Source organism: Somniosus microcephalus, chromosome 14 (assembly GCF_052327205.1).
Source record: "Somniosus microcephalus isolate GS21.2 chromosome 14, FLI_Smic_1.0, whole genome shotgun sequence".
Classification (NCBI taxonomy): Eukaryota; Metazoa; Chordata; class Chondrichthyes; order Squaliformes; family Somniosidae; genus Somniosus; species Somniosus microcephalus.
In genome coordinates this window covers 96,951,464-96,965,742 of record NC_141000.1, presented here as the reverse complement: position 1 = coordinate 96,965,742, position 14,279 = coordinate 96,951,464, and the positions used below count along the sequence as shown (strand labels likewise).

Here is a 14,279-nt window from a genome sequence, read left to right as displayed (position 1 = left end):
ATGTGCATAATGGTAACGTTACCCATTCTTATTATAACACTTCTAATTCATCTATTTACTCACCCACAGGTCCATCTACTGCCCCCCACCACCCCCCCACTGTCTAGCCGGAGGAGGAAGGCAACTCCTTAGAGGAACCTCCAGCCTCTGAGGGTGCAGCATCAGCAGCCCCAAGCGCAGCCAGCACCAGCGCAGATACGTGCACCTCAGTGGGTCCTTTGCACCATAGAGTAGTGTTGTCACCTGGTGTCTCACAATTCACAAGTGAGCAAGAGCAGGTGGTGTTAACAGGGACAGCAGAGGAGACTTCTTGCCGGAGGGCACAGGATGCTCTAAGCTGTGCTCAGCTGCATGCAGACGCTGAGCCTCGGGGCCATCGAGAAAAAGGGTGATCTTGGAGGGGCAGTAACAATTGCATGAGGCTCTGGCATCATTTGCAGCCATGATGCCTGCAGATGTTCAAAGATTGGAGGAGTCCATCTCCAACATGAGCACCACCATGTCGCAGGCGATGGCGACGATGTGCTCTTCCATGGAAAGGATGGGCACCTGCATGGAGCAGCAAATGCACCACTCACATGAGCACATGCTAGCTGTGGACAACAGATGGCAGGCGCTCATAGACCTCCTCTCAAGGAGGGATGTAAATGTAGACTTGGGCCTTCATCACCCCACTGCTGTGCAGCAAGGTGCTCGCCAGCTCCTTGCTAGCAGGGAAGTGCGGGTGGCCCATGAGAGGGATGATGGTGAGAGGGGACATGGAAGTGGGGGCTCTTCTCAAAGCACTCCTACCTCTCCCCCGTTGCCTCCCCCTCAGTCAGAGCCCCACATGCTTCCTCGGATCCTGATGGCCGAGTCTGCCCCTGCACAGACACAGGAGGAGCAGACTTTGGCGGGGCCCTCACAGGCGCCAAAGCCCTGAGGACGTCCGCCAAAAGTGTCTGACGAGTTGCAGCTGGGAAATGAGCAACCTGCAACTACCTCTGCTGAAGCCACAGGGGTTGCACCTCGTAGAAGCACTCAGAAAAGAAAAATGACACAAAAGTAGATGTTATGCACATGGGTGTACCAAAATATGTTAGTAGTAAGTTTCAGTTATTTTGATGACATACATAAATGGTTTTCTGTGCACCACTTTCGGGTCTTGTCCATTTTTGCATCAAACCTTGGAAGTGGCTTTGTCACTTGGAGTGAATAGTGACACAAAGTGGTCTTCTCTAACCACTGCCTCCTACTGGCCAACTGTCACCCACAGGCCAACTGTCACCCACAGGAAGACCAGAAAGTTGGCAGGGGGATATGGAAGCTGCTGACCCCAGAAAACATTGAGGAACTCAAAAGGGAATACAAAGGTTGGAGAACCGTGAACCCCCTCTTTGATTCCCCGACGCACTGGTGGGAAACAATCAAGGCGAACATCAAGAGTTTCTTGATCCTCAAAGGTGTTCAGAAGGTGAGAGAGAGACAGAGGGAAATGTCCCGACTCCAGAAAAGCATGCAGAATCTGCTCCTGCTGCAGTCGATGGGGGTCGATGTCGGAGAGGAACCCCAAGAGGTGAAGAGCCAGCAAGCCTCAGAGTCCTCCAAGATCCAGTCCAAGTTCGCGCCGTGGCACAGGATGAGATGTGCTCGCATGTCTTATTCCAAAAGGTACACAGGGAGCTCTGTCATCAACAGCCTGAAGGAAGAAGATGTCTCTATGACGTCCTCGCAGCCTGACATACTAAGGATCAGCAAATCCTTTTATGCCAGGCTGTACAACGTGAAGCCCACAGACAGCGCGACCTCGCAATCTTTCCTGTCATCTATCTCGGAGGTTTTAGACGACAGCAAGCGGGAGAGTCTGGATCACCCGCTAACTCTGGATGAGCTGACAAAGGCCGTCCAGTCCTTCGAGACGAGTAAAACTTCCGGAAGCGACAGCTTACCGGTTGACTTGTGTTCGGCTCTGTGGGACTGGATCGGCCCAGACCTGCTGGAAGTGTACGGGGATATGCTTCTGGCCAGCAGCATGTCAGAATCCATGAGGAAAGGCATCATCACCCTCATCTACAAGCAGAAGGGGGAGAGGGAAGAGATCAGAAATTAGCGGCCCATTTCACTGCTGTCCAAGGTCATCGCCAATTGGGTCAGGTCTGCTCTGGAGGTGGTGATCCACCCAGATCAGACCTGCGCCGTACCCGACAGGAAGATCTCTGATAGCCTCGCGCTACTCAGGGATACGATCGCCTACGCGCGGGACAGGAGTGTGGACACCTGCTTAATCATGTTGGACCAGGAGAAGTCCTTTGACAGAGTATCGCACACGTTCATGATGGACGTGCTCTCCAAAATGGGGTTTTGGGGGGGGGGGGGGGGGGGGGGGGGCGGAATCCACAATTGGATCCAACTGCTCTACATAGTCATCAGTAGCAGAGTTCTAATCAACAGGTGGGAATCGGAAAGCTTTCCGATCAAATCTGGAGTCAGGCAAGGCTATCCTCTCTCCACTGTCTTGTTTGTGTGTTGTATCGAACCTTTTGCCAAGTCCATCGGGAAGGATATGGGCATAAGAGGGGTGACGATCCCAGGCAGCGGAGACGCTCAGATTAAGACCTCCCTGTACATGGACGACGTCGCCATCTTTTGCTCGGATCCGCTGTCGGTCCGCAGATTGATGTGCATCTGCGACCAGTTTGAACTGGCCTCGGAGGCCAGAGTAAATCGCAGCAAAAGCGAGGCCATGTTCTTTGGCAACTGGGCCAGCCGATCCTTTGTCCCCTTTACCGTCAGGTCAGACTACCTGAAGGTGCTGGGAATATGGTTCGGAGGGGCCGGAGCGTATCGCCAAGGTGAGACAAAAACTGGGAATGTGGGAGCGACACTCCCTCTCGACTGCGGGCAAGAACCTGGTCATCAGGCGCGAGGTGCTCTCGCTGTTGCTGTACGTGGTGCAGGTCTGGCCCATACCCAGCTCCTGCGTCGCAACGGTCACCCAAGCCATCTTCCACTTTATCTGGAGATCGAAAATGAACTGTGTCTGCAGGGACACAATGTACAAATCTCCAGATAAAGGGGGGGGAAAACATACCCAACGTCGCCCTCATCCTGATAGCCACCTTTGTGTGTGGCTGCATAAAGCTGTGCATTGACCCTCGAAACGCAAACACCAAGTGTCACTACGTGCTGAGGTTCTATCTGTTCTCGGTGTTGCGAAGGATGGGTCTGGCCACGCTGCCGCAGAACGCTCCATTTGATTGGACCGTGCAGAACCACCTGTCCTTCATAGAAAAGTTTGTGCAGAAAAACACCTTTGACCACAAGTCAATCAAGCAGCGGTCTGCACATAACGTCCTTGAGGCCCTACAGAAAAAGAAGATGGTGGATCCTGTCAGATGATTCCCCGAGCAGACTGTCAGTCATTTGGCAGAATGTCTCACCGCCAGAACTTTCAAACAAGCACCAAGATATAGCTTGGCTGGTGGTGAGAAGGGCCCTTCCCGTCAGATCTTCATGCACACCCGGGGTCTCAGCGCCATTGCACGCTGTCCTCGAGGTGGCTGCGGTGGGGAAGAGACCACCACCCATCTCCTTCTGGAATGTGCGTTTGCAAAGAAGGTCTGGAAAGAGATGCAGTGGTTTTTGTCGAGGTTCATCCCGAGCAGTTCCGTAACACAGGACTCTGTGCTCTACAGACTGTCCCCAGGGACGCACACCGAGACAAACATCAACTGCTGCTGGAAAACCATCAACTCGGTGAAAGCTGCCCTTTGGTCTGCCCGAAACCGGCTGGTCTTCCAGTGCAAGGAGTTGTCCACGACCGAATGTTGCAGACGGGCACACTCCAAGGTCCAGGACTACGTGCTGAGGGACGCACTGAAGCTCGTTGCAGTTGCTGCAAAGGCTCAATGGGGAAAGGCCGCAGTTCAAGGCCGTCCCGCCATTGTACACCGAGGGGCTCGAACCAGTGTAAAACTCCTCGGGCTATAAGTCTTAGAAAATGTTGAATGTAAATGTACATGTAACCTTTCTGTAAATGGAGTGCCATGTACTGCATTTAAACTGTATTGTACTATATTACTATATGAAATGTGATATTTGGATTGTAATGTATCTTGACAAATTTTATGAATAAAGTATATTTCTGGGGGGAAAAAAAATCACCTCCTTATCTGAGGGCTGCTGCCAGCGATGCAGTGGCCTGAAATTTAAATCCGCTTCACCAGTGCTCTGCCTGGGCACATATAGCACACGTCCGCAGCGCGTCGGTCAAATTTAAATGAGGCCCAAGACCGAATGCGTCTCGGGCCTACCCATTCCGGTGCAGGGTTCCACCATTGTGCCCAGTTCGTGCCGGCAAGCAGGCGCCATCCAATTTCACCCCAACTATGTTTTACAATACAACCCTTAAAGTAACTTTTATTCTCAATCCTTTCTGTGGAAAAATGGTCAAAAGATCCCAAAATGTAACACCTTGGTTAGATTAAATGCCTCACTAGAGATAGAGTCATAACGGCACAGAAGGAGGCCATTCGGCCCATCGAGTCCGTGCCGGCTCTCTGTAGAGCATTTTTAAATTACCATTTCCTTTTGAATTTACTTTTTTATATTTTTACATGTTTAATTATTCTCCATTTTCTGACTTTGGTACTTTCCACCCCTCATCATGCACACCTCTGGTGAAGGGGGATGGTGTGGTTGGGGGGGGGGGGGGGGCGCAAGGAACTTAATTCAAGTAGCTCTGTTGTTTTGGATAGTGGCTTCGCTGATCAGTTTAAAACTACAATTGATGGTTTTCAGGGAAGTATTTTCTCCCTGTTCTCTTCACCTGTCACCATAGTCTTATTTATCTATACGGGTATCAAAATACTTTTAGATCTGGGTTGAAGACTGAATGGTAAGGAATCCCTACAGCTTGAGCCTGGATGTGTTGAAGTCAAGGTCCACAAACCAAGGTGGGCAGGAAAGAGGTGGCAGATGATTTTCAGATATCAGGCTAATGCAGGGGCTTAGAAACAAGGTCAAGAACGCAGTATGAACCACAGAATTGCAGAAAATTCAGATTCAATTAGTAGCATAACATCAGCAATATCATAAGCATGGTAAGGTCTTGCCCACATTCCAATTTCAGTCATTATATTTGTGTCCCTAAGAATTCAATATAAACCTAAAAGTAATATTTTGAGGGGCACAATTTACATGCAGTGCATGAAAGTTTATGTTGATGGAGCTTCTACTCACATTTAGATTTTTTTTTTAAAGTTAGTCCAGGAAACTAAAAAACCTGCAGCTTATCCTATAAAATAAGCAATAGACATCACTGTCTAGAACACAAGGATACATGTACGTTGCTATCCCTCGTGATGAAAGGTATTTCCGAATAAGTCTTTCGGTGCCATACCAGTTAAATCCTTTGGTTGTATGCCCTATTCGTGGGAGATGCACACTTGCTGAAAAGAAAGAATCAAACATGATTCAAATACACAATGTCAAAATGTAATTGTGCATGCAATTGTATATCAATACTAATAAATAAAAATGCATGGTAAACATTTTTTGAAGAGGATTAAGTAGAAAAAGATATAGGCCTAGAAATTCAGTTGGCGCCGCGCCAGGGCTTTAGCGCCGGAAAGTTAGCGCCGGCGCTAAGTCCCCCTGCGCGCGCCAAAAATTCAGTAGCGGCGCGCCCAAACGGCTGCCGGCGCTACTGAAGGGTGTTTGCGCCTGAAAATGGGCGCTACCTGCCGCATTGCGGCGCTATTCCGGCGCCCGATGCGGTGCGGCAGGCTCGGGAAGTGCAGGCCTCCTCCTTCAGTTAAGGAGGAGCTGCCTGCACCCGCCCGCTGGCCGGTAAAATCTTCACAAAAATGAGCCCGGCACCTCGGGGAAGTGCCGGGCTCGCAGCCCAGAAGCATCTGTTCCGCGGGGGGGGGGGGGGGGGGGGTGGAGGAGTCCGGGGAGGGAGGTGCGGGCAGGCGGCCGGCGGGAAAGCGGCCGGCCGCCGCGCGACCTTAATGCGCCGGCGCAAACTCCTGTAAGACTCGGTTGCCAGAGTCTTAGTTGCGGCTGCAACTCAATTTCGGCGCTGGGGCCCGTCACCACGGCAACCGGGACGCTGCGCACACCGATGACGTCATCGGTGCCGGCGCAGCGCAACCGGTCTACCGCCGATGGTAGGGCCCCAGGGAATTTCTGAACCGGCTGTAAGTCCAGCGCAATGACCTCTAGCGCCGCAAAATGGGCGCAAAGCCCACTCAATTTCTAGGCCATAAAGTCATAGTGGTGTCACAAAATACATTTCAACACAGCTTAAGTGCATATATACACTAGTTTTAAATTTAACCACTGCCATTTGCATACAAAGATAGAATAAATAAGTTAATTCAAGTCATGTAAGCATCATTAAATTAAGTTAAATAAAATCAAAATGCTCTTTTTAGATTTGTAGCAATTAGTTCATTCCTCAGTTAATTCAAATGATTTCAACTTTTAAAAACTAAACTCCCATTTTGCTCTGTTACTTATGTTTCTTAATTCAAATTATTGGATAATTAAAATTCTTTAAGCATTAAAAAAATTACTGTATTACTAGCAGTAGACTGTGTTTTGCATTGAGGAAACTTTAAATAAAATATTCAAACCTCTGAGCACTTTTATTTCTTTACTGATTGTGATGCGTTAAAAACTAAGGAGGACTTTTCAATTACATTCTAACACAGTAAAAAAAATCCAAGCATTTGACAGATAATGTAATTTCTCTTTGAAGGGGGCATTTATAGCATCAAATTATATGATTATAAAATACAAAAATGTATAAATAGCTTTTTTGGTCTTTAGAGCCAAAAGTTAAGGCACAATCACAGAATCACAGAAACCCCACAATGCAGATAGAGGCCATTTAAGCCCATCGAGCCTGCACCGACACATATCCCACCCGATCCCCGTAACCCCTACACCAACACATATCCCACCCTATCCCCGTAACCCCACGTATTTAATCCCCCTAACACTAAGGGTCAATTTATCATAGCCAATCAACCTAACCTGCACATCTTTGGACTGTGGGAGGAAACCGGAGCACCCGGAGTAAACCCACGCAAACACGGGGAGAATGTGCAAACTCCACACAGACAGTCGCCCAAGGCCGGATTCGAACCCGGGTCCCTGGTGCTGTGAGGCAACAGTGCTAACCACTATGCTACCGTGCTGCCAATCCCGGTGGATTGTATTTAATTGCTGGGCGATGTAATACATTGTGGGAATAAGCTTTCTTCACAACATGTGAACGATAGCTAGCGAGTTCTAAGCCCTTCAGATTGCTTAATAGAAATGTCATATTTTAATTAGTCGAGCGCAAGTAACATAAATTTAAGCTGATAAAGTAAGGCGGGAGGAGGCTCATGTGGAGCATAAAAACCACACGTGTGGCGCATAGACCTGTTGTGCTGAATGGCCTGATTCTGTGCTTTAAAATCTATGCTTCATTTACACTACAACCATAGTGTTGGTGTTGATGCCATTTCACTTCACACCAATACTAAAGTTCTCATGTAAATCCAGAGTCAGGGCACCACCTGACTCAGCAAGCAAAGCTGAGTGAGACTCCGCTTCACTCTGTGACTCCAGACTTGCACATAACTTAAGTGTCGATGCAAAGCAAAACCATTTTGCTTCGATGCTACATTGGTAGTGTAAATGTAGCACGGTGGCATAGTGGTTAGCACTGTTGCCTCACAGCGCCAGGGACCCGGGTTCGAATCCGGCCTCGGGTGACTGTCTGTGTGGAGTTTGCACATTCTCTCCGTGTTTGCGTGGGTTTTCTCCGGGTGCTCTGGTTTCCTCCCACAGTCCAAAGATGTGCAGGTTAGGTTGATTGGCTATGATAAAAATTGACCCTTAGTGTTAGGGGGATTAAATACGTGGGGTTACGGGGATAGGGTGGGATATGTGTTGGTGTAGGGGTTCCGGGGATTGGGAGGGATATGTGTCGGTGCAGGCTCGATGGGCCGAAATGGCCTCTATCTGTACTGTGAGGTTTCTGTGATTTCTGTGAAACTCTAACACTTTAACATTCACATACCAGTTCTTTTCCTGGCTGCTCTGTGGAGCTTTTTCAGTCCTTCTTCTAAAGCTGTCAGCTTGATTCCGGAGAGATTGTTGGAACGATCTCTTTGCTGGGCAACTATCAATGCCAACTAGAAAAACATTCTATTTGTTATACATATTTAGATTATGGGCATTATTAGCTATTTAAATATCCACAAAATGAATAACCTGTACCTGTAAAAATATAATGATTTGTTCAGAGGAAATATAAAGTTATAGTCTAACCAAGGTATGTAGATGACATCATTACCAGGGACAGAAATATGCTCTTGTTGTTAATGAATGTCATGTGAATCACAGATTAAAATAAGAATCATGAGTAAGAAAGAACATAGAGCCAAACTACAATTTCAGTTGTTGGTCACAGATGGAGAGGGAATATACAACAACGTGGAAATTGGCCTATTCTTCAACTTTCTGCTATGATAGTGTTTATGTTACTTAGTCATAGTCATAGAGTCATACGGCAAAGGAGGAGACCATTCGGCCCATCGAGACCGTGCCGGCTCCCTGTAGAGCAATCCAGTCAGTCCCATTCCCCCGCTCTATCCCCGTAGCCCTGCAAGTTTATTTCCCGCAAGTGCCTATCCAGTCTCCCCTTGAAAACATTGAGGGCAGGATTTTCATTCAGGAGTCGGGTGGGAGGCGGGACTACAACTTTCGGGGTTGTAGTCCCGCCTCCATCAAGATGTAGCCAATCCACGCGATTTTAACTTGATTGACCTTGTTGAGCCCGCCCAGCGGGCTCAGCAGGCCAATTAATGGTCACCCGGCAACAGGTGACATCACAGACTGAAATTTCATGTGTCAAGAACTTTTGACAGATGAAATATCAGCGTTTCACAGCTGTTTGAAGCTGTCAAATACTGAGGCCTAGAAATTGGGTTGGGGCGCCAAAGTGGCGCAAAAGTCGCCTGAGCGCAGGATTTAGCGCAGCGTTCGAGGCTTTAGCGATCGTCAGATATTCAGTTTCATTGCCCCTCGAGGGACACGGGCGAGGCTCGAGGCGCTCCGCGTCCCTCTTAGGGCGCTGAAACTGAATATCGCAGCGCAACGTGCCGCAGCGGCACTGCAGGCCTTCCTCCCACTGTTAAGGGGGAGGTGCCCGCAACAGAGCGATCCCCGCTCGCGAGTGCCGGCAAATGAGCCCCGCACCAAGGAGACGTGCCGGGCTCTCGGGAAACAGCTGGCAATGCCGCGGGGGGGGGGGGGGCGTTAGGAGGCCGGGGACGGAGGTGCTGGCAGGCGGCCGCCCCGCACCTCCACCTTAACTTGCGCCGCTGCTGGCACAGTAAGGCCCCGTGAACCGGGCGTGGGTAGCGAACGGGACTCAAGGCGGATAAATCCCCTGGACCTGATGGCTTACATCCTAGGGTCTTGAGGGAAGTGGCGGTAGGGATTGTGGATGCATTGGTAATAATTTTCCAAAACTCCCTGGACTCAGCAAAGGTCCCAGCAGATTGGAAAACTGCTAATGTAACACCCTTATTTAAAAAGGGCAGTAGGCAGAAGGCTGGAAACTATAGACCTGTTAGCCTAACATCTGTGGTTGGTAAAATTTTAGAGTCCATTATTAAGGAGACAGTAACAGGACATTTGGATAAACATAATTTAATAGGACAAAGTCAGCATGGTTTTATGAAGGGGAAGTCATGTTTGACAAATTTGCTTGAGTTCTTTGAGGAAGTAACATACAGGGTGGATAAAGGGGAACCAGTGGACGTAGTGTATTTAGACTTCCAAAAGGCATTTGACAAGGTGCCACACAAAAGATTATTGCTCAAGATAAAAAATCATGGGATTGGGGGTAATATTCTGGCATGGGTGGAGGATTGGCTCTCTAACAGAAAGCAGAGAGTTGGGATAAATGGTTCGTTCTCAGACTGGCAATCAGTAACTAGTGGTGTTCCGCAGGGGTCAGTGCTGGGTCCCCAACTCTTTACAATCTATATTAATGATTTGGAGGAGGGGACCGAATGTAACATATCAAAATTTGCAGATGATACAAAGATGGGAAGGAAAGTAGTGAGTGAGGAGGACATAAAAAACCTGCAAAGGGACATAGACAGGCTAAGTAAGCGGGCAGAGATTTAGCAGATGGAATACAATACTGGAAAGTGTGAGGTTATGCACTTTGGCAGGAAAAATCATAGAGCAAGTTATTATCTTAATGGCAAGAAGCTGGAAAATACTGTAGTACAAAGGGATCTGGAGGTCCTGGTGCACGAAACTCAAAAAGTTAGTATGCCAGTGCAGCAAGTGATCAAGAAGGCCAATGGAATGTTGGCTTTTATTGCTAGGGGGATAGAATATAAAAACAGGGAGGTATTGTTGCAGTTGTACAAGGTATTGGTGAGACCGCACCTGGAATACTGCATACAGTTTTGGTGTCCATACTTAAGAAAAGACATACTTGCTCTCGAGTCAGTACAAAGAAGGTTCACTCGGTTAATCCCGGGGATGAGGGGGTGGACATATGAGGAGAGGTTGAGTAGATTGGGACTCTACTCATTGGAGTTCAGAAGAATGAGAGGCGATCTTATTGAAACATATAAGATTGTGAAGGGGCTTGATCGGGTGGATGTGGTGAGGATGTTCCCAATGATGGGTGAAACTAGAACTAGGGGGCATAATCTTAGAATAAGGGGCTGCTCTTTCAAAACTGAGATGAGGAGAAACTTCTTCACTCAGAGGGTAGTAGGTCTGTGGAATTTGCTGCCCCAGAAAGCTGTGGAAGCTACATCATTAAATAAATTTAAAACAGAAATAGACAGTTTCTTAGAAGTAAAGGGAATTAGGGGTTACGGGGAGCGGGCAGGAAATTGAACATGAGTCTATGTTCAGAACAGTCATGGTCCTGTGGGTAACGGAGCGGGCCCAGGGGCCGTGTAGCCTGGTTCTGCTCCTACTTCTTGTGTTCTAATTATGTATTAGATTTCAGGAGATGGTTCTATTCCTGTTTCTGGCTGGGGTGGAGATCACCTTTTACAGAAGGTAAGTACTGTAGAAAATATAGGGACAGTGATCTCCTGGACGAGTTTCGATCGCCTAGATGGGTCAGAGAGGAATTTCCCAGATTTTTTTTCTCCCAAATTGGCCATTGGGTTTTTTATCTGGTTTTTCGCCTCTCCCAGGAGATCACATGGGTTCGGGAGGGATGTAGAGTGATAGAAGATTTGAGGTTAGGATCAGATCAGCCATGATCTTATTGAATGGTGGAGCAGGCTCGAGGGGCCGATTGGCCTACTCCTGCTCCTATTTCTTATGTTCTTATGTTCATGCACCCATCACTCACCTGAACACCGGACATCTCGACCTCTCCAAGTCCTTCAGCCCGACGGCCCGCCTCCTCTAACTTGGCGTGGTTTGGAGCCATTGGGAATCCCACACTTCAACCTTAAAAATAGGGATTAGGCTAAAAACTGCCCGTTAACTACCTGTTAACAGGCAGTTAATTGGCACTAATCCCTTCCCTCCTCGGGGAGGCGGGTCCCAGTGCGGGGCGGGTACCCGCCTCCTTTGAAACTGGCATGGAGGCGTGTTTGGGGGCGGGATGGGGTCGGGACCCCTGATTTTGGGATTTTAACCCCCCCCCCCACGCTTCCAATCCCAACTCCACGGCCCAATGAAAATCCTGCCCATAGTGTCTCCGCTTCCATCGACAGCGAATTCCAGGTCCTCATGACTCGCTGCGTAAAAAAGTTTGACGGCACAAATAGAAATAAATGGGTATGATCAGATTGCCATTACAGAGACGTGGTTGCAAAGTGAATATTATGGGGTATTTGACATTTCAGAAGGATAGGCAGAAAGGAAAAGGAGGTGGGGTAGCTCTGTTATTAAAGGATGAGATCAGTGCAGTGGTAAGAAATGATATTGGCTCAGAAGATCAGGATGTAGAATCAGTTTGGGTGGAGATAAGAAATAGTAAGGGAAAGAAGTCACTGGTGGGAGTAGTATATAGTCCCCCTAACAGTAGCTACACTTTAAGACAGAGTATAAATCAAGAAATAATAGGGGCTTGTAAGAAAGGTACTGCGATAATCATGGGTGATTTTAATCTTCATATAGATTGGACAAATCAAATTGGCAAAGGTAGCCTTGAGGACGAGTTCATAGAATGTATTCGGGATGGTTTCTTAGAACAATATGTTGTGGAACCAACCAGGGAGAAGGCTATTTTAGATCTGCTAATGTGTAATGAGACAGGATTAATTAATGATCTCATAGTAAAGGATCCTCTAGGGAAGAGTGATCATAACATGTGGAATTTCAAATTCAGTTTGAGGGTGAGAAACTTGGGTCTGAAACTAGTGTCCTAAACTTAAATAAAGGCAATTACAAAGGTATGAAGACAGAGTTGGCTAAAGTAGACTGGGAAAATAGATTAAAGGGTAAGACAGTAGATGAGCAGTGGCAGACATTTAAGGAGATATTTCATAACTCTCAGCAAAGGTTTATTCCAGTGAGAAAGAAAGACTCTACGAGAAGGGTGAATCATCCGTGGCTAACTAAGGAAGCTAAGGATGGTATCAAATTGAAAGAAAAGGCATACAATGTTGCGAAGATTAGTGGTAGGGCAGAGGATTGGGAAATTTTTAGAAACCAGCAAAGGATGACTAAAAAAATAATAGAGAGAAGATAGATTATGAAAGTAAACTAGCAAAAAATATAAAAACAGACAGTAAGAGCTTCTACAGGTATATAAAAGGGAAGAGAGTAGCTGAAGTAAACATTGGTCCCTGAGAGGATGGGACTGGGGAATTAATAATGGGAAACAGGGAAATGGCAGAGACTTTGGACAAATATTTTGTATCGGTCTTCACGGTAGAAGACACTAAAAGCATCCCAATAATAATTGATAATAGGGAAGGAGGAAATTAAAACAATGACTATCACTAGAGAAAAAGTACTAGGCAAACTAATGGGACTAAAGGCTGACAAGTCCCCTGGACATGATGGCCTACATCCTAGGGTCTTAAAAGAAGTGGCTGCAGAGATAGTGGATGCGTTGGTTGTAATCTACCAAAATTCCCTGGATTCTGGAGAGGTCCCAGCGGATTGGAAAACTGCAAATGTAACGCCCCTATTCAAGAAAGGAGGGAGGCAAAAAGCAGGAAACTATAGGCCAGTTAGTCTAACATCTGTCATTGGGAAAATGCTGGAATCCATTATTAAGGAAGTAATAGCAGGACATCTGGAAAATCATAATAAAATCAAGCAGAGTCAACATGGTTTTATGAAAGGGAAATCGTGTTTGACAAATTTACTGGTGTACTTTGAGGATGTAACGAGCAGAGTGGATAAAGGGGAACCAGATGGTGTAGTATATTTGGATTTCCAGAAGGCATTCGATAAGGTGCCTTTCTTGTTACTATCCTTATGTCATCCTTTATTATCAGGGCTACTCCCCCTCCTTTTCCATTCTGCCTGTCTTTTTGAAATGTCAAGTACCCTGGAACATTTAGTTCCCAACCTTGGCCACCTTGCAACCATGTCTCTGTAATGGCTAATAGGTCAAACCCATTTATCTCTATTTGTGCCACTAGTTCATCTATCTTGTTACGAATGCTTTGTTCATTCAGATAAAGAGCCTTTAATTTAAATTTTTTACCATTATTCCCTGCTTTGACCGTATTCGGTGCTGCATTGCTACCATTAAACTCTGTCCTTTCCTGTCACACTCTGCTTATTTTTAACCCAAATCGCTACACTGCTCTATTGCCTTGACCTTTCTCTTTAGATTTCTAAATTTCCCCTCACCTAACCCCTCCCCCCCTTTTTTTAGTTTAAAACCCTAGTCAGTCTAATTTCAGTTATTGATAAGCTGCTGGCGTCTACAATACAAAATTAAATTACATAGCACTGGAGGGAAACATGAGTTCATCAGAGCACAGATTTCAAAAATTGTGCTTAATCAACCAAATAGAATTCTTTGAAAACATAACAGAGACGATAGGGAAAGGAATTGCAATGGATGTGGTTTATGTAGATTTTCAAAAAATGTTTTATAAGGTACCAATTACAGACTAATGGCAAAGGTAACATGGAATTAAGGGGGATGTAGCTGCATGTTTGGAAATGGCTGGAGGGTGGAAAGCAAATGTTGGAGTAAAAGGAAGTTTCTCCAACTGGCAAGATGCACCGAGTGGTGTTCCACAGGGTTGAAGTGTCTCTTATTTACTGTATAAATA

The 14,279-nt window shown here is 46.8% G+C and overlaps 1 protein-coding gene and 1 pseudogene across 1 annotated transcript in view; one reads left to right on the top strand and one right to left on the bottom strand.

Moving 5' to 3' along the window:
- Nucleotides 1-14,279, bottom strand: part of chd1l (chromodomain helicase DNA binding protein 1-like) — a 156,090-nt gene that overhangs the window by 12,467 nt on the left and 129,344 nt on the right. The window contains exons 21-22 of the mRNA XM_086007017.1: nt 8,060-8,174; nt 5,321-5,429 (exon numbers count right to left, since the gene is read on the bottom strand). Coding sequence (XP_085863143.1) covers nt 5,321-5,429; nt 8,060-8,174 — 224 coding nt within the window. The remainder of the gene's footprint in view (nt 1-5,320; nt 5,430-8,059; nt 8,175-14,279) is intronic.
- Nucleotides 2,850-3,986, top strand: LOC147107741 (uncharacterized; annotated as a pseudogene).